At 34.1% G+C, this 20398-nt stretch overlaps 1 protein-coding gene across 14 annotated transcripts in view; it reads left to right on the top strand.

The window, feature by feature from the left end:
• The window catches only part of PSPC1 (paraspeckle component 1), a 61231-nt gene that overhangs the window by 28184 nt on the left and 12649 nt on the right, over positions 1-20398 (top strand). For 5 of the 14 annotated variants that reach the window (XR_014026465.1, XR_014026466.1, XR_014026467.1 and 2 more), the window contains exons 7-8: positions 9580-9637; positions 11807-11985. The exons of 8 other annotated variants lie outside the window; for them this stretch is intronic. Coding sequence is in view for 1 of the 6 variants with exons in the window: in XM_081327920.1 (XP_081184046.1) it covers positions 9580-9637; positions 11807-11985; positions 14650-14835 (423 nt within the window). In the remaining 5 variants the exon portion in view is untranslated. Of the gene's footprint in view, positions 1-9579; positions 9638-11806; positions 11986-14649; positions 15124-20398 lie in introns of those variants that run through there. One more of the 14 variants, XM_081327920.1, reaches the window with a different exon arrangement.

The following is a 20398-nucleotide window of genomic DNA, read 5'->3' as shown; positions in this document are numbered from 1 at the left end:
CTGAAAGTGGTCCACACTATGAAGCACTTTATGGATAGATAGAGTTTTATTCTATTTAGCAATGCTGGATTATTACATTCTTTTTCAGGACCAGCAATTTGGGATTAAATATTACTGCTGTTTAAACATTTTTTAAAAAAGAAATTAATAGATGGCACAAACCATAACATGAAACTTATATTAACTTTAATTGTGTTATGTGCGAAATACTTAGTGATACTTTACAACTTTGTTTCTGTGAAAGGTAATTCATTATTACAAGGTCTCATACTTTATGATGTGAGTTATTACTTAGACATATTTTAGTTCACTGTAAGATATTTGGTGGACGTAGACCCAAGATTAATTTAGGGTTAGGGTATAAATATAATTATAATATAAATAATGTTTCTATAAAAACATTACCTGGTAACCTGAAGGTCATATTCACCTGGTAACCTGAAGGCCGCCATATTCAGCACTGTGTGAATTTTACAGCTTTCAGAATATTGGCTGGGATTTCTCAGCAAATGATGCCTTATTTTTCTGCAGTTTTGTTGGAAATAAAGATGAAAATAAATGTACTAAGTTGCCTAAGGGCATGATAAAAGGAAAAAAAAGCTTGACCTCTTTGGAGCCACCATATCATTTTCACACCCTTTGCAGCATTGGAGATTAATTTGAATGAATAAAATTAAAACCTAATCACAAAATAGTTTTCAGTAATGTTAGAGCTGTTCATTCTTTTGAGAAGGTATGGACATGCACACCATGTCAGTACCCACTAAGGCTAATTATCTTCTCCTGGGCTCATGCACTAACTGCACAGTCCCTGGAAAATATATGCTTGAGTTAACATATTTTGGAGAAGGTATGGGCTGCATGTTACAAGTTTTGAAGTCTCAGATCGGTGACATACAGTGAGGGGGAAAAAAAGATCCCCTGTTGATTTTGTATGTTTGCCCACTGACAAAGAAATGATCAGTCTCTAATTTTAATGGTAGGCTTATTTTAAGAGTAAGAGAGACAGAATAACAAAAAAAATCCAGAAAAACGCAATTCAAAAAAGTTATAAATTGATTTGCATTTTAATGAGTGAAATAAGTATTTGATTCCCTATCAGTCAATAGGATTTCCGGTGTCTTTTATACAGGTAACGGGCTGTGATTAGCAGCACTGTCTTAAAGGGAGTACTCCTAATCTCAATTTGTTACCTGTATAAACGACACCTGTCCACAGAAGCAATCAAATCAATCAATTAGATTCCAAACTCTCCACTTTGGCCAAGACCTAAGAGCTATCCAAGGATGTCAGGGACAAGATTGTAGACCTACACAAGGCTGGAATGGGCTACAAGACTATCACCAAGCAGCTTGGTGAGAAGGTGACAACAGTTGGTGCGATTATTCGCAAATGGAAGAAACACAAAATAACTGTCAATCTCCCTTGGTCTGTTTGGAAGAGGAGGAATGAGTCTATGACCCCAAGAACACCAATCCCCACCATCAAACATGGAGGTGGAAACATTATGCTTTGGGGTTGTGTTTCTGCTAAGGAGACAGGACAACATCACATTAAAGGAATGATGGATGGGGCCATGTACCGTCAAATCTTGGGTGAGAACCTCCTTCCCTCAGCCAGGCCATTGAAAATGGGTTGTGGATGGGTATTCCAGCATGGCAATGACCCAAAACACACGGCCAAGGCAACGAAGGAGTGGCTCAAGAAGAAGCACATCAAGGTCCTGGAATGGCCTAGCCCACGGGTCGGCAACCCGCAGCTCTGGAGCCGCATGTGGCTCTTTAAGCCGTCTCATGCGGCTCCCAGTCCTCCTCCGCCATTCTGGAAAAAAAGTGGGAGTAAAAAAGTCCCATTGAGAGAATGGGGTGGCGGAGGTTTGGGAAGCTGCGCGCGCAGCTGTCCAATCCTCCACCACCCCATTTGGAGAGCTGCTACCTTCATCCATGTTTGATGAAGGCAGCAGCTCTCCAAACGGGCGGCGGTGGTTTGGAGAGCTGCGCGCGCAGCTCCGTCGCCACCTCTCCAAGCCTCCACCGAGAAAATGGGACGGTGGAGGCTTGCCGCCCATTCTCTCGGCGGAGACTTCTTTCGGGGGATCCAGCCTCTGCCGCCCCTTTCAGCTGCCCAGCTGAGAGAAGGGGGCAACAGAGGCTGGATCCCCAAAAGAAGTCTTCGCTGAGACGAGAGAATGGGGCGGTGGAGGCTTGCTGCCCATTCTCTCGGCAGAGACTTCTTTCGGGGGATCCAGCCTCTGCCGTCCCCTTCTCTCAGCTGCCCAGTTGAGAGAAGGGGGCGACAGAGGCTGGATCCCCCGAAAGAAGTCTCCACTGAGATGAGAGAATGGGGCGGTGGAGTGCTCCGCCGAGAGAATGGGGCGGCGGAGGCTTGCCGCCCATTCTCTCGGCGGAGACTTCTTTCGGGGGATCCAGCCTCTGCCGCGCCGCGCCGAGAGAACAGCAAGCTGCCCCATTCTCTCGGCGGAGCGTTCCACCCGCCCCATTCTCTTGGCTTGCCACCCCGTTCTCTTGTCTTGGCGGAGACATCTTTCGGGTTGGCAAGCCGCCGAGAGAATGGGGCGGTGGAGCGCTCCTCCGAGAGAATGGGGCGGCTTGCTGTTCTCTCGGTGTGGTGCGGTAGAGGCTGGATCCCCCGAAAGAAGTCTCCGCCGAGAGAATGGGCGGCAAGCCTCCGCCGCCCCATTCTCTCGGTGGAGCGCTCCACCGCCCCATTCTCTCGGCAGCTTGCCACCCCGTTCTCTCATCTCAGCAGAGACTTCTTTCGGGGGATCCAGCCTCCGCCACCCCATTCTCTTGGAGACTTGCAGAGCTGCTACCTTCGGCTGCTTTTCTTTCGGGGCATCCAGCTGTTGAGAGAAGGGGGCGGCAGAGGCTGGATCCCCTGAAAGAAAAGTAGCTGAAACAGAGAGGAGGAGACTGCAAGAAGGGCGAGATCAGTGCGGGCTGAGAAACGCTGATCTCGTGTTCCTGGCAATCTCCTTCGATTTCCACTTGTGAAGTTCGGGGCTGGCCTTACAGAGTTGCCAGAGCTCCTGGGAGGACGCATACACAGGGCCGCTGATCAGCCTCTTGTTTTGCGCATGCGTGCGCATGCGCACTCTTTTTTGCGGCTCCCAGTTTTTTCTTTTGTGAGGGAACCGGTTCCGAGTGGCTCTTTCACTGTTTCAGCTTGCCGACCCCTGGCCTAGCCAATCTCCAAACCTTAATCCCATAGAAAATCTGTGTAGTGAGCTGAAGGTTCGAGTTGCCAAATGTCAGCCTTGAAACCTTAATGACTTGGAGAGGATCTGCAAAGAGGAGTGGGACAAAATCCCCGCTGGGATGTCTGCCCAACCTGGTGGCCAACTGCAACATCTGACCTCTATGATTGCCAACAAGGGTATTGCCACCAAGTACTAAGTCATGTTTTGCGAAGGGGTCAAATATTTATTTCACCCATTAAAATGAAAATCAATTTATAACTTTTTTGAAATGTGCTTTTCTGGATTTTTTGTTGTTATTCTGTCTCTCACTATTAAAATAAACCTACCATTAAAACTTATAGACTGATCATTTCTTTGTCTGTAGGCAAACGTACAAAATGAGCAGGGGATCAAATAATTTCTCCCCTCACTGTAAGACTTGGTATTGTGAGAACAGTTTGTGTTTTGTAATACTGTTTGTATTTATTTTTTTACCTACTTTGCATTTTGAATGTAACTGCAATATTTGGGGAGTTTTTTATTGTTACATTTTGAAATCTTGTATAGATGCAACTTTTTTTTTAAAAAAACAAAAATAGGTAGCTCAGTAACTTTTCAGTAACTATTCCTCCCATAGTTCATGGCTTTTTTAAATTTAAAAGGAAACCTCATTCATAGGTAGATTTCTCCCCAATGGGGATTGTAATACCGTAACTGGAATGTATTTTATTTATTGCATTTATATTCTGCTGCCATCCAAATAGATGGCAATCCAAAAAGTGGACCCTGGCCATGTGGGAATAACACTAGGATGATGATGATCCTGATCCAAATTGCCAGTTATATATGTCTATAGTTACACTAATATTGTTCTGTCTTGTAACTTTTTCATTTGTATGGTGTATAATCTAAACATTATTGACAGAATGCTTATTTGGTTTGATAATATTTTTTAATGGTTACATAATATAAAAGGGGTGAAAAGGCAATATGGTATATTTTATATAGTATGTACAGTGGTAGCATGGCACAATTAATAAAAATAAAAGTTTTTCTCAGTAACATTCAATATTTTATTCCTGAAGCTTGGACATCTTTCCATTTTATAATCTATCTTGCATACATTTGCTTTTACAATGGTAAGTATACTTTATTAGTTGGAACCTTTATAAGATTCCTTTTAAGAACAATAGAAGTGGATTGTTAGGCACTTGTAAGTCTTAAAATAATACCCCCCCCCCAAAAAAAAAATCCTATTTAAAATTCCCATCCCATCATATTGGAAACAATAAAATCCAGGAACTTTCACTTCCTACTGAATCTCATAAGCAACTTTCATTAATTCATCCACTTGATTAATCTTTTAATTTTCTATACAGTAGTTTAACTGAAGATTGTAAATATGGTGACCCAATGTAAGAAATATTAAGAATTATTTCATCAGCATTAGCATATTATATGTTGAAAAGCATTTGTGGACTTAATAAAAATTGGCAGTGAAATTACTCTAATAGCAAAATATTCTCCCAGGATGTGGGGGGCAGGGTATTCTGCTGACAATTCTTGTCTAACAACTTTTATATTCTGCTTCAAAGATCATCTACAAGAATGGAACAAGTTTTACCTATGGTGGGAACAGAAAGGAAGTACTTAATAGAGATATACAAGATGTTAAACTTAAATAATATTAGAATAAGGTGGATGATAAGATTGAATATTGTATAATTGTATATAAATGATATGTATATAAAATGTATATAACATACAAAAATAATGTAAGACAAGAAGGTATGTTAGACCGATTACACCATGTCCAAAGTTTTAAAATATTTTAAATAATAAAATTTATTAAGTTCATTTGCCAATGAAGAGAACACATACTTTTAAATCTTTCAGTAAGTGGCTGGCTTTCACAATAATTTTACTAACAACTATACTTTGGGATTTTTTTCCAACTGACAATTCATAACTTATTTATAAAGAAATGTTGAATTTATTTCTAAGTTCACAGTTTAAATACACAGTGCTTGAAATTTTGTACTTTTAGCTAATTTTTTATTAAGACTCCAAGAAAATGTTTGCAGTTTTCTAGCCAAACAGGCTTCATATTTGAAAGTAAACCATTTTCAATGTAATTTGAGTTCTCCAATTTTGTATATTTGCTAAAATATGGTAAGATATGCCATCACTGTTTAATATGTTGATTATTTGATTTAGTTATTTTTCCCCAGTATATATGCAGAAAAATAAGAGTTGCTGTTGAGTTTCTATTTACAATGAGATTCTTTATTTACTTATTTCTTACGTCACGTTTTAGAACATGGCAGCAGTTATGCAAGTGAATATATATATTAAGTACAAGTATTAGATCAAGTATTAGGAAGTTCTAGCTAATGATGCCTTCAAATTTTTAAATTTTAGCATGTAAATTAATAGCAAGGTTAATGTTCGTTTGTTTCAGATAAATTTGAGAAGAAAATTTAACTACTTGAATGGTTCCATTATTTTTCATGCCATAAAAATTATGGTTTTTTTTTTGTCTTATAAAATTCTAGGCATTATGCCATTAAATGCAATACATAGTAATAATACATTTTGTGTTATTAGTCTTGAGGAAATTATACTGTATATTTTTAGATCTAAGTGACTGAGAATTTCTTTCTATATTGTGAATTTATTATGTACATTTCCCTATGTGATGGATACATTATTGCAATTAGATTAAAATCCTTAAAATGCTTGTATTGTATTCCAAATGATGACATAGGGTTTTGATATTCATGTTTTTTTAGATTATTCAATATTGTACCATATGTTTCTATATTCAGCATTCAGGATATTATCTCTCTGCATATATGCAAGCATATATGGATAGACCTCATTTAGCAATGACAATCATCAAGCAAGGTGGTTGCTAAGTGAAGCTGTAACTGCTTACAGTTTTACTTCAGCTTTCCTTTATTTCTAGATCTGTGAAGTTCATAAATGCAAAGATTGATTGCTGAATTACTGGAACAGTTTGCTCTGTGAGGCAGTCATGTAGGAGGATTACATAATATCAATGTGTATTTTTTGTATATATTATAAATAAATTTAAACAGAAATGGCATCCAAATAGCAAATAAAAATTCAGGGTGCATGAAGGAAGCTCCTAATTGTTTCTCTGTAACTCAATACATTGTTTACAAAATTAAAAGATAGTGTTAAAATGTTATTAACCTAGAATTTATGCATATCCTCGAACTTAAATGATATATTTATTTTAAAGATTCTGCTAAAGCGATGTAAGAAAAAGAGCAACATGGTTTATTTAATTGCTTGAAATCTTAGTATTTTTCAAAATAATGGCAAATCCAGTGATTGTATGATGGATACTGCTGCCTACTGAAGATTTAATTTGCACAGGTAAGCAAAGGTAAAACAAGGAGTTTGCAAGTAAATCCCTAAATTGTCTATGAAATAAACATTTTGTTTATTGTTAAGTAGAGGTATGCATGCATACATCATACATTTTGGGAGAGAACAAAGAGGAAATATATACTGTGCTCCATTATTTTGCATGTTTTTTGTTATCTCAAAATCTTCAGTTATTAATATTTTAAAAGGAATTTGTAATGAGATACCAGATCATTTATATACTAAAAATAAATTTTAATGGCAAAAATATTTCAGTATTAGTTTAAGAAAGGACATAAATCACTGGAACTATATAAACGAGATTCAAACTTTCTTAACATATGCATTATGCAATAAAACAAGATACGATTTGTGTGCTTTGGATAACAAATTCTTATCTGCCTCATTTATTTTGTGCGCAGTCTCCCTTTGAATTTTTCTGCTTGTGTTAAGATGTGAGATTAATAAACCAGAGACTTTAGTGAAGTCTGGTAAATTTTTACTCTAAATGATAGTTTTTGAAATTTTGAATCCTAATCCTATTTGTAACACATAAGTAGAAAAAAATACAATCAAATCTTAACTCAATAGTTGCCAGCTAGCCATGGCTTCTCAACTGTAATTTGAAGATAATAAACTTTAAAATGTAGGATAGATGTAGAATTACTGAGATAAGGCCGCAAGCATTTAAATGCTCACCAAACATGCTAACTAGTAAATGATATTTTTACTTGCTGTTAATGTAATTTTTAGCATTATTTTGAAGATTGCAAAATTTCATATCAGCTTCAAATTCTTGCTAGCATTGCATGATTTTATATGATGCTTGAATGGAATGCTAATTGTTCAGCTCAAAACATGGATTTTAATCAATTTTACATCCAGCATACCACCACCACCACCACCTTCTAGTAAAAATGTTTCTGTAACCTAGGAAAAAGATGATATTTAAATAGATGTCTATATTGGAATCTTTACATGAGTTTAAATTTTAGAATCTTTATATGATTTTAAGCATTTGCTTGTGCTTCATTGGTTAACTAGTATTTCTATATTTGGCTAGGTAGTTTTGTAATGGAGGTTCTATTTAACAATATTCTTTATTGCTTTTGATAAAATAGACAAAATAAAATTCATAGCACCTTGTCTGTTAGCCACTTAATTTCTTTACTCGGATATTTCTAGTTTGTATTTGTACTTTAATGCTCATATGTGTTCTATTGGCCTGAGAAGTTAGTATGGCTTTCCTTTATAACCGAAAATTTTACTTTTAAATATTATTCTTAATATATATTTTACTAAGTATTAATTGTAAGGCCTTAGAAAATCCTATAATGTTGGCATATTTGACAGCATGATGAATACTTGTTTTTGCTATTTCTGATTATGACATTTTTATGAGCAGAGTCCAGAAAGACTTTTAGTTGTGTGAATCAGTCCTTTATTTATTAATTATTTTAGTGGACACAGAACTGAAATATTTTATTCGTGCTGTAGTACTTGATGTATATAATAAGAGTTATTTAAAGCAACCCCCCATTTTTTAAAAGAAGTAGTTCTTCTCTTAATATTTGATCATTCTTGTTCTTATACTGGAGTTTATGCCGTGTTTTAGTGCAGCATTTGTTATAGATCTCATAAATACTTTTAAATCTAATTGTATATAAGGGTATTATTATTGCCAATTTTAATATTTTGGCATTCTGTATATAAATTATAGATATATTTATTTTACATTACAAAATTTCAGAAATTTCAGAATTGTAGAATATTTTGCTTCTTACTTTTTTATTATATACATTGTATACATTATATAGATGGTTTTAGCTGTATTCTGGGAAGAAAACAATGCCAAATAAGTAAACACATACTGCTTTACAGGTTGTAGTTTTTAATTAATTCTGTTCTAATTTCTTCAGGTTATCAATCAGTGGAATTGTCTGAAACTTCACATATGTGTTCCATCACCAGTAATACATATCCTGTCAGCTTTCTTACTCAGGATGGCAATGTTCTCTTTTCTTTGATAAAATTATGAAATCTGATAATACTATGCATCTTACTAAGTTTTTAACCATTATAGTTAGATCAATACTTGATAATATTTATTTTTTATTTTAAGGTATACTTTAATAGTTGCATTTTTTTATGTAATTACAGAATCTAAGTGAACCCAATTGGAAATATTTATTTCATGCCCACGTGGTAATCTTAAAAACAAATCCAATAATTCATTTGCCTACAATTACTCCACCCGTCTACAAATAAATTACATAAAAAGAAAAAAGCCTGACCTTCAAGTTTTGCTGAATTTCTAGTGTCTCTATGCCAGGGGTGTCAAACTGCCAGCCTACAGGCTGGATGCGTCATGACGAAACTGCGTCCACCCAATTGCCGTCAATGGAAAAAAAGTTGTGATACGTCACGACACGTTGCGTGATGTTGCAAGTTTCACACCCCTGATCTATGCTATCATATAGAGTAGGCTACATGTTGACGAATATATATTGCCAAACATTTGCTATTGTTAAAACACAATTTAAGATTAATATATGTATTTTATATTACATAAAGAATATACATTTTTAAATTCTGAGACCAGTGTATATTACTGCTTCCAGTGTGATTAATGTAATAATGCTACAGAATATTTCATATTATTGTTCCATAATTAAATCTCAGAAAAGTATTAAGTATGACACAATTACAAGCAGTTGTAAATTCCATTATTTTGATTCTTCCTAGGGGCAGTTAGTATACTTAAGGCTGATCTCTGGGTGGTCATCTCAGTATTATTTTGTGTCTTCTTTATCAAAGAACAGAATTGTTAAAAAGAATAAAGTACTAATTTCTATTAATAGAAGAAATGGTATTTCTTGATTTTATGAAATTATAAGTGTTATTTCATAAAATGGTTGGCCAAAAAATGAGAATGTTAAAATAATAAGTGATAGGTTGACGATGCAAATTATGTTTACTTTCAGAGAGAACAGGAAATGAGAATGGGTGATATGGGTCCTCGTGGAGCATTAAACATGGGAGGTAGGGATCTGAAGCAAAAGGCTCTTGTTCTTGAAAGTTTTTTTGAGACTGTACATGTTACTTGTGTAGACTTTGGCAGATAATCTTGACCAAAATTTTAATTTGTTATATACTGGACTGTTTTTTTTCTTTCAAATATAATTTTTGATTTTATAAAATTAAAGGTAATGGGAAAAACTTATCAGTATCAACTGGCAAACATGAATTCCTGTTTCTTGTAAATGTTTCTAAAGTTTTATCTGAGTAAATGTAAAATTAAAATACATGGCAGTACAAGTAATCTTTGATTTAATTAGATTTACTTCTTGGGAATTTATAACAGGGTCTTGAATATATTGTTTTAATTGGAGGGTTGTGTTTGTATTTATGGGAATGATGGGAGCAAACTATAATTAAGAGTTTAAACTTGTAAATAATCAGCTATTTGTCTTTCAGAACATTATTGCATTATAACCATGTATATTTGTGTAATAGTAGCCATGTATCGTACAAAGTTACTACTTAGTCTTCAAAAACGCATTAGTGAATAATTGTACAGTATGCCAAAGTTGAGATATTGATCTCTATGTTAGTTTAAAGTTGTGAGTAGAACACTTGTCTCATACTTGAATTCTCCACATTACTTTAACAACAGCTATTTTGTATGACTAATACTGTTTACTTTGGTATTTCTCATTATGGCATTTTGGGCCATCTGGTATAATAATACTAAGATTAGTTTTATTTGGGTAGCTTCTTCAAGAAGTGTGCTATCCAGACAACTGTAATAAGATTTGGATTACGTTTATTATGCAGATCGATTTCATTTTGATTTTAGATTTTGAGCCAAAACTGCTTTGGATGCCTTTATAAATAACCAATATGGGGAAAAGGAGGGGGAAATGTCATGATAAATTTTAAAGCCGTGTACAGTTTGGCGCTTCATTTTCTGGGCAACTGTTGCTTTAGGTATAAACCTCTGTGGCAAGTTCCAGTTTCAGTTTCCATCTGTTTTTAATTAGTCTAAAGTTCAGAGTATACTTTCAAAGGAACCTTGTCTCTTTAATTGGTTAATTCTGCCCCCTTTTGCCCAATCCTGTGTGCTTTCATTTAGCTCTACTGTAACAAGTATAAAGGAAAGTCAACAGTATCTTAACATGTTAAATATATTTTTAGCAATATTTAAACCATGATTAAAATAAAAAGCTCTGCAGATTAGCTCTTATGTTGGTGAGAAGATAGCTGTATTAAGTAAAGCAGCACAGGAAGATGTGATTGAGGGAAACTCTCTTATTGTAGACATTGGGCATTACAAAACTTGTCTCTGTCATTGTCTACCTAGAATTAAAATCAAGAAAATTAAAAATTACTGCTTCTGTATCTGTACTATCACTGATTTATTTCATGAGAATTATTATTTTCCACTAGTCAGTACATATATAATCTGATTACAATGTCCCTAGATATTTTTTGTTTGTCAGTATTAATGTGGTAACGTTTTACAAAGAAATCTCTAATTCAGTGCATTTAGTAATGCCTAGTATTTGGATGGGAGACCACCAGAAAATCACAAGACTGCAGACTAGATAGGGAAATAGGAAAAAACCCCAGGAAAGACAGTGGCAAATGTTGTCAAGAAAAATATGATTATAGTCCTTATGATAATCAAGCTTAAGTAAACTCAAAAGAGACTTTACCTTGTATAATTTTTAAAAATGTTATTGTAGTCAAGCATACAGTTGTTATTGCAAGCTATACAAAATAATCTTTAACTCCATATATGGTCTTCAAATAAGTAGTTTCTTGCATTTTCCACTTGGTAATACTCAGATTTTCTACATTCACTGTCATAGACATAAAATTGTAGTTTAATTAGCCTTGTACAATATCATAAGCAAATGATGTTCTGGGAAAAAATGATTACAAAAGAACTGATATCGCTTTGAAAGTTAATACCATTACTTTCAAGAATTAATAGGAATTAGCTTATGGAAAAATACTTGAAATTGAGAATCTTATACTTTATTTGGAATGCTATCATTCAATAATAATTGCTTAATGCCAAAAAATTAAAGTAAATGTACAGTCTCAAAGAATAACAACATTTTTTTTCAAATGTTTCAACTATTATAATTTGTAATTCTTTAAAATGCAGTTAGGACAGCTCTAAGTGTAGACTGTTTTACATAGATGCCTTTAGCCCAGCACCTGCTGGAAACCAAGGTCCTCCTCCTCCACCTCCAATGATGAGTATGAATATGAACAACAGAGGGACAATGCCTGGCCCTGCAATGGGTCCAGGTCCTTCGTTGGGGCCAGAAGGAGCTACAAACATTGGAACCCCAATGATGCCAGATAATGGAACCGTGGTAATGTATCATAAACATTTATTTTTTTCCTAAAACATAGCAAATCTATCTAACAAGGATAACTTCACACTAACTGTAATGGTTATTGAAAATAAAAATTAAATTAGTTGCTAAATATGCCATCAGTATTTATCCTGTAACTGATAATTAAATAACATGTTGTGTACTTCTTTTAATATAAATAAATGTCACGGGCAAAAAAGTTTTTATAAGTTCTCGGGCTATTGCAAGTTACCATATTTAAAGGAGCATGAGCACATGCAGTTCAAAGTGCTTCCCCCCCCAAAAAAAATGATTATGGAAGAGACATTTAAGATTTAGTTATTATTTTGTACTGTAGATATGGATTGCCGATAAGCATGTTTTATTTTTGGTGTATTGAAATGATTCATGGTGTGAAGCTATCTTTGAATATTTTTTAAAGCAAATTTAATTGATTAACAGATTTTTATTGGAATGACTTTATAACCACAAAGCTTTTGTTGTAAAACCTAACTATTTTTAATAAAGAGTTTCTCCTGAAAACTAGATTTGATTCAGTTGTTAAGGACAAGGCAAAGATATTAGCTAATATTTTTACTGCATTTAATATATTTAATTTCTTGGTTTTATTATTATAACATTTTTGCTATGTTTGGAGTTCCAAACAAGTGGAGTTGGGGAAGTAAAATTTATTCAAACAGAAATTTATTTTTGTTTGATGAGTTCTATAATATAAATATAATATAATATAAATATAATATAATGTAAAGGGACGCGGTGGCTCAGTCGGTTAGGACGCTGAGCTTGTCGATCAGAAGGTCGGCAGTTTGGCGGGTCGAATCCCGAGTGCCGCGTAACAGAGTGAGCGCCTGTTACTTGTCCCAGCTTCTGCCAACCTAGCAGTTCGAAAGCACGTAAAAATGCAAGTAGAAAAATAGGGACCACTACGGTGGGAAGGTAACAGCGTTCCGTGCGCCTTTGGCGTCTAGTCATGCCAGCCACATGACCACGGAGACGTCCTCGGACAAGCGCTGGCTCTTCGGCTTTGAAACGGAGATGAGCACCGGCCCCTAGAGTCGGAAACGACTAGCACGCAAGTGCGGGGGAACCTTTACCTTTACTTTTATAATATAATCAATCCCCAGGGCTGAAGAGTTTAGTGTTTTTGACACTAAATTATATATAAAGTGATCTGATATACCTAGTTTCTTGGTTCAGTATGCCTTATGCATATTACTGAACCAAATTATGAATCCTTTACTTTTTAAGGAAGGAAAATAATGAGCAGTATTATGGCACAATTAATAAAAAGAAAATAATGATTAGGAAGCACACTAATTTTTGTCAGTAAAAGAACTGGAAACCATTTTCAGAAGAGCTGAATTTGTTTTTAAAAATCACTTCAATATATTATAGTATATTTATATACTATATTATAGTATATTTGGATTGTTTCTGATACTATTATATATCTAATTCAATATTTATAGAATTTATAGAATTTACGTTACTGAAGGAAAAGGTATACATAAATATTTAAATTTGCTTAATTCTTCTTAAACATGTATTTATTGTTTTTGTAATAAATTGGATAATAACAATACCCAACCTCACATCAGAGAACTTTGCTTGTATGGTTTCCTCTTCAATATCCCCTCAGGTAATATTGCAATTGATCAGAGCAGATTTGCAAGGAGTGTAATGGGCTCTAGAAAAATGGTGCAATATTTTATACCAGTTATCTACACAGCAATTGACCCAGAAAATGAGATAATTACTGCTGATTACTATAAATAACTTTTTAGTATTAACAGTAAAGCAGTGTTCGTATCGGTGACTTAGTTTCTGAGTTACATTCATTTCAAGAATCAGAATTTGCTGTTCTCTAAAAAATCTATTGCTGATGACTTTGGACTTTTAGAAACAGTGCAATGCAGGAGAAATACAAATTTCAGAAAATATAACTCCTTATGTAAGCCAAGGACATTTCCATTCATATTTTTAATCCCAACTGGATAATAAAGTTGGAATCGGCCAGATAGACTATTAAGTTTTTTCAGGGATCTTAATTAAAATGTTCTCTTAATTAAAAGAGAATATGATAATTTTTCTACAATTTTGAATTAGGACACCCTTAATCTATTAAGTTAAACTTATATTTTAAATACGTTAAATATACATTTGGCTGTAAATGTTAATGTGAATTACATAAAATCTATATCTGTCTGCCATTTATCTATAACACTTAATAATTTTGAACCTACATTCTGTTGCATTTAGAAGTTTAAGTACCTTCTAAAATATACTTTTAATTTCATTTCTTTGTACATACTTGGTATACTTTATACATACATAACATACTTAATATTTATGAATACTTAGATTTTGTACAGAAGATTCAGAATATAAAATACCTATTGATTAGAATTATATCTCTTAGAATGGTTACACTTTGCCTACCTATTCCTTTAACTTCATGACCTCCTTGTCACAATATTGTTTGACTTACTTTTTAGCTTACATTCAACTTTTAAAGATAATGACTAAATTAATTGCTCCTTTCTTCCTTTTATGTGTCATCCTGATTCTGCTGGACTATCTGCTGAACTTCCTGAAAACATCATATTTCCCCTATTTATTGTAATTCAAATTGGGGGTTTGTTCCAAATGGACTTAATGTAGCATTCTGAGAGATTTCCTCAAGGAGGCCCACCACAAATGGGTTCACCTATGGTTAATAGGCCAGGCTCTGAAACTCCTCAACCAGCTATGGGTGGTGTAGGTGCCGTCAATAGTGGACCCAGTGGCTTTGGTAGAGGAAATCCTGGGGGCAGCTTTGAAGGACCTAACAAGCGTCGCAGATATTAAAACATTCATTTTTGTATTCTTGTGAAATTGAATGAATGACTATCTGGTGTTATACCTATAATTTCAACTGTTACTTTTGAATGGTTTTACTGTTAATGTAGACATTAACCTTTTTTGTAAACTATAGACATTTTTTGTATTTAGTCATAGGCTTAGGATAGTGTAGAAATAATGCACTTCATTTGTACACCAATTATTTGTGACTGCCACAAAATATAATGTGACCATGCTGTGAAACTTGTGAGTTACATGCTTATAATAAAATAAACAGTTTAAATGATTTTGAAACACTGCTATGAATACTATCTTTAAATTTAATTGTAAGTATCCATAATTATTTTTCTTTGATAATGCCTATCTTTTGGAGAAAAAAAATCTGCTTTATCCATTGTAATTGTATGAAAATAAAAATGCAGCTTGCAATACAGAGAAAAAGTTGAGGCTAATGCAGCTTTAGAAAATATGAAATATAAATTTGTGTTTTTTTAAATCAAATGTTATTTTTCAACATGTATAAACCTCTTTGCAATGGGATTGTCATCGTAATGTAATCCTGTGTTCAAGTTTCAAATAAACATTTTGAGCCTTGAAAACCTACAAGTAGTGAATATTCACCTCTGATCTTAACTAGATTATGAATGGAAATAATTTTGAAGGAAACAAATTTCCGTTCACTTAATGGATCATTACTGGTATTTGCATTTTTGCTTCCTCTGTGGCGGATTTATAAAATATATTCAAAGTGTCCTTTTTTAAAAAGATTGCTAGATTCCTGACTTTCAATACTAAAGAAAATGCTTTGTTTAACATTCTGGAATCATTAGCAAGTATTTGCATTTAATAATTTTGGTAGGCAAAATATTTACAGTTCTGTACTTCATTTAAATACGTAAATCTTTTCTTCCTTGATGAAAACTTCCTCTTTTACACTGGAAGTAAAAAAATAAAACAGAAAACTATCCCTGAACTTCAGTTATACAATGCATATTAAATGTGTAAAAAATAAAATTTTAATATATACTGGTATAATTATTGTATCATGAAAGCATTTCGTATTTGATATTTATTTTGGTTTATTTTGACCTTTATATAAGCAAATGAAGTACATTATAGAAACAGCTTTTATTGTATAAGCATAGCATGGAGCCGTGGTGACTCAGTGGTTAGAATGCAGTATTGCAGACTAACTCACTGCTCACTGCCAGTTCGATTCTGACTGGCTCAGGGTTGACTCAGCCTTCCATCCTTCTGAGGTCAGTAAAAGGAGGACCCAGATTGTTGGGGGCAATATGCTGATGCTGTAAACCACTTAAGAGAGTGCTGTAAAGCACTATAAAGCAGTACATAAATTTAAGTGCTATTGCTATTTCATGTTACATGAGTAGATTAAAATATATGGATAAATATATTTATTGCCAGTGCAAATTTGATAAGATTATTTTTAAGAAACAAGATGGGAGCTTTTCTCTGATCCCATATTTATATGAAGCTAAAAGATTTGCTTAGGATATAAGGGAGTGTGTGGAACAAATGATTACAGGTCATTACGCAAATACTACAGCTTATGTACTTGTGTCAGATATTACAATGCAAATATGCAGTATTTGTATGATTGTCATCACTTCTTTGGTTTCGTAAAGGAGACCCACACGATCATATTTTTATCTGTGAAAAGGTGAATGAATATCTTTATATTGCTACAGAACACTTCATTTTTCTTGTTCTGTCTACTCTGCAGAAACTACAGCTAAATTATCAGTTCTTGGACTTATACATGTGTATTTGTTTAAAAGAGATACTTCCTAGATTTACATTGTAAGAATGATAGAATCAATATTTTTAAAATAACCTATATGGCTCTAATTCTCAGTACTTCCATTATGTGACTCTTAAATAATAGAGATCATGCACTCAACTATATTAAAGTCACAGAATCTAAGTAAACAATAAGTTCAAACATTTTGGCAGAATCAGACTGTAAAGTATTGCAACATGAAATTCTTCGTTAATGATGTGATGTCACATGATCAAGCCACTTCATATGACAGCTCCAGCACTTCCATTTGTCTTTGTTAAGCGTTAAACATGACATTACTTGGTCACCATTTACAACTTCCTGATGGCTTCCCCACTTTCTTACATGTTGGCAGAGGGTTTTTTAAAAATCGTTTCTTCCTTGAACATTTTAACATTTGTACTGTAAATAGGGATAATGTGATATTACTGCAGAGCTAGAACTTAAGCTAGTAAAAATCCTAATGACAGAATAGGTTATGTACAAGAGTTAGATTATTGAAAAGACAAATGAAACTGCTGTGTAATCTGATGGATTATTTCTGCTAGTTTTGTTCAATTATGCTGCATACAACCTTTAAGGAAACGTATTTTCCAAGAATGCATGGAAATTACCCAATCCCAGGAAAAGATTTAGTTGATTTAAAGCTTTGCAGTATTAATACTTTTGAGAAGCACAAATTTTTACAATTATTGTTTCTATGAATTTATTATCTTTGAAATAAATATATTTAAGTTATAACTAGATTGCACATTAATTTTGTGATGTGCAAAGAATTTTTAAAATGAAAATACATTGATATACTATTAATTCTTTTGACCTTTTTCTTTATTTTTTTTAAATTCCAGATTTCTAAAACATCTATTAGCTATTTACCCCAAACACCAATTTTAATAGTGATAATTGGATTATCAGTGCATGTTTTCATATAACAATAAACCAAGATTTCTTTGGGGAATGGTTTGTTAAACCAGAAAAAAATGAAACAAGTAAGCTGACTTTTTTTTAGCCGATTCCAGGTTTATTTTCTCATGAAGTGTTAATATTCACTTTATAATGCCTTGGTAAAACCACACTTGGGATATTGCATTCAGTTTTGGTCACCACTATATAAAAAAAGATATTGAGACTCTAGAAAGATTGCAGAGAAGAACAACAAAGATGCTTAGGGGACTGGAGGCCAAAACGTGAAAAATGGTTGCAGGAATTGGGTATGTCTAGTCTAAAGAAAAGGAGGACTAGGCGTGACATGTTAGCAGTGTTTCAATATCTGTGGGGCTGCTATAAAAAAGAGGGGGTCAACCAAAGCACTTGAAAGCAGGACAAGAAGCAATGGATGGAAACTAATCAAGGAGAGAAGCAACCTAGAACTAAGGAGAAATTTCCTGACAGAACAATTAATCAGTGGAATGATGTGCCTCCAGAAGTTGTGGGTACTCCAACACTGGAGGTTTTTAAGAAGAAATTGGAGTGGGACTAGAAGACCTCCAAGGTCCCTTCCAACTCTGTTATACTTTTATTCTGCTTTTCATTTCTTTGACCATTGTATAGAAGAAATGGGTAGTGAAAAGAAATATATATATATATTATTTCAGGAATAAATTTAGGCTATACTCTAATGGAATGGACACATTCACATCATGACCTTTAAGTGTCATACTTTATTTTGAGTGAAAGTTCCTTCTTTCTGCTATCATCATTATGCTATGGAACCACATAATCACTTTTGCTTTTGGAATAGGTTCTACTGAATGAAACATGATTTACTTCTCATTTACTTTACTTCTCAGTTAAAGCAAATTGTCAGTATTTGTTATGCTTATTTTTTATGTATTTATCATGGAGTAAATTTATATTTTACAAGAGTTTATAAAACCAGTACTCATCTAGTTCTGTTCGTAATCTTCTTTCAGAGATTAGTTGGCATTGTCCACATGAGTTAATTTAAAATTCTCATAATTCCAACCAGCAATTAAATTGTTTAAATAGCATCAGGATTTGACAGCATGTAGGCATGTAGGCCAACCTAGCAGTTCGAAAGCACGTAAAAATGCAAGTAGAAAAATAGGGACCACGACGGTGGAAGGTAACAGCGTTCCGTGCGCCTTTGGTGTCTAGTCATGCCGGCCACATGACCACGGAGACTTCCTCGGACAAGCGCTGGCTCTTCGGCTTTGAAACGGAGATGAGCACCGGCCCCTAGAGTTGGAAATGACTAGCACGCATGTGCAGGGGAACCTTTACCTTTACCTTTACCTAGGCATTCATAATATGATTTCTCATTCTGATATAATGATTGGTTTAATGATTGGTTTAGATAGTTGGGATCAAAATGGTTTATATACATAGACTAATAAGAAAACACATCCGTTTTCATATTTTTCAGTGTGATTCTGGCAACAATACAGATTAAGTATAATAGAGAAAAATGAGCATATGCATATGTATATGGTATGAACATCCATATGTTGGTACAAAACATCCACATCTATTAGAAAAATTGATAAAATGTAAGATTAAAACAAAAATTGTGTTTATTAAGTGCTTTAGATGGACACAAGAATATGCAATAAAAAGTTGGGATATTTAAAACCAGATTAATATTAGTATTTACCTGGCTCAAGTTTTATTTTTTGCCTTGGATAATTGACTTTATCAATGTAAATCACTTAGAACAGTTTCATAGAGTACCTTATGAACTGATATATGTGAACTTTAAAATATTGGTGCTCTCATAGTCATAAAAATAACCTGTAGATTTTTTTGTAGGAAAAAGGTTGCTCAAATTTAAATGACCCCCCCCCCCAATATCTATGGTACAGATCCAGCACTCATGAAAAGTAAAATCATATATAGATGGATTACATTGGACTACAGTAGTCTTTGACTTGCAGCACATCGTTTAGTGACCATTCAAATTTATAACCATTGAAATAAGTAATTCATCGTTTTTCACACTTAACCTTTGCAGCATCTCGGTCATATAATCAAAATTCAGACACTTGGCAACTGACTTGCATTTGTAGTGTCCCAGGTCATATGATCACTTTGTGACCTGACAAGCAAAGTCAATGGGAAACCAGATTCACAATCACTGTGGCAAGAAAAGCCATAAAATGGGGCAAAACTTGCTGCAACAAAAAAGATTCCCACATTAAATATTTCCTAGCTATTCTGTAAAATTGTGAGTGATTGTTGGATATTCTGTGATCACTTAAAGCATGGATGTGTCAGACTTCTTATCTTTGAATAAACTTCCTATATACCTGTTAACAAAATGTTAACTATAGAATTTGTTTTATTTACTGTACATTGTCCTATAAACTCTAATTACAAAAATAATGGAAGCAGCAGGGATTGTTTTCTGGTGGTATAGTGCTTAGAATGCAGTACTGCAGGCTCAACTCTTCCCATGGCCTGGAGTTCGATCCTGATTGGCTCAAGGTTGATTCAGCCTCCCATCCTTCCGAAGGTTGGTAAAACAAGGACCCAGATTGTTGGGTCCTTGTTTTTATATATAAAGCAGTATATAAGTCTAAGTGCTATTGCTATTTACAAGTAGCCCTCACTTACCTATTGCAGCTGAGACCAGCAACACTCAGTAAGCATGCAGTTCTAAAGTGAGAAGTTATGTGACCATGATTGGCTTTAAAATATCAGTTCTGACTGCATGTGTTAAGTGAATCTCTGTGGGTTGCTGAGTACAATATCACCTGACTGAAACTTGTGACTTCCTGCTGGTTAGAATCCAACAGTGAGGGTGACAAA

This window comes from Vipera berus (assembly GCF_964194415.1).
Source record: "Vipera berus genome assembly, chromosome: 4".
Lineage (NCBI taxonomy): Eukaryota > Metazoa > Chordata > Lepidosauria > Squamata > Viperidae > Vipera > Vipera berus.
Note: the sequence above shows the minus strand (reverse complement) of the source record. Positions and strands in the feature narration are given on the sequence as shown.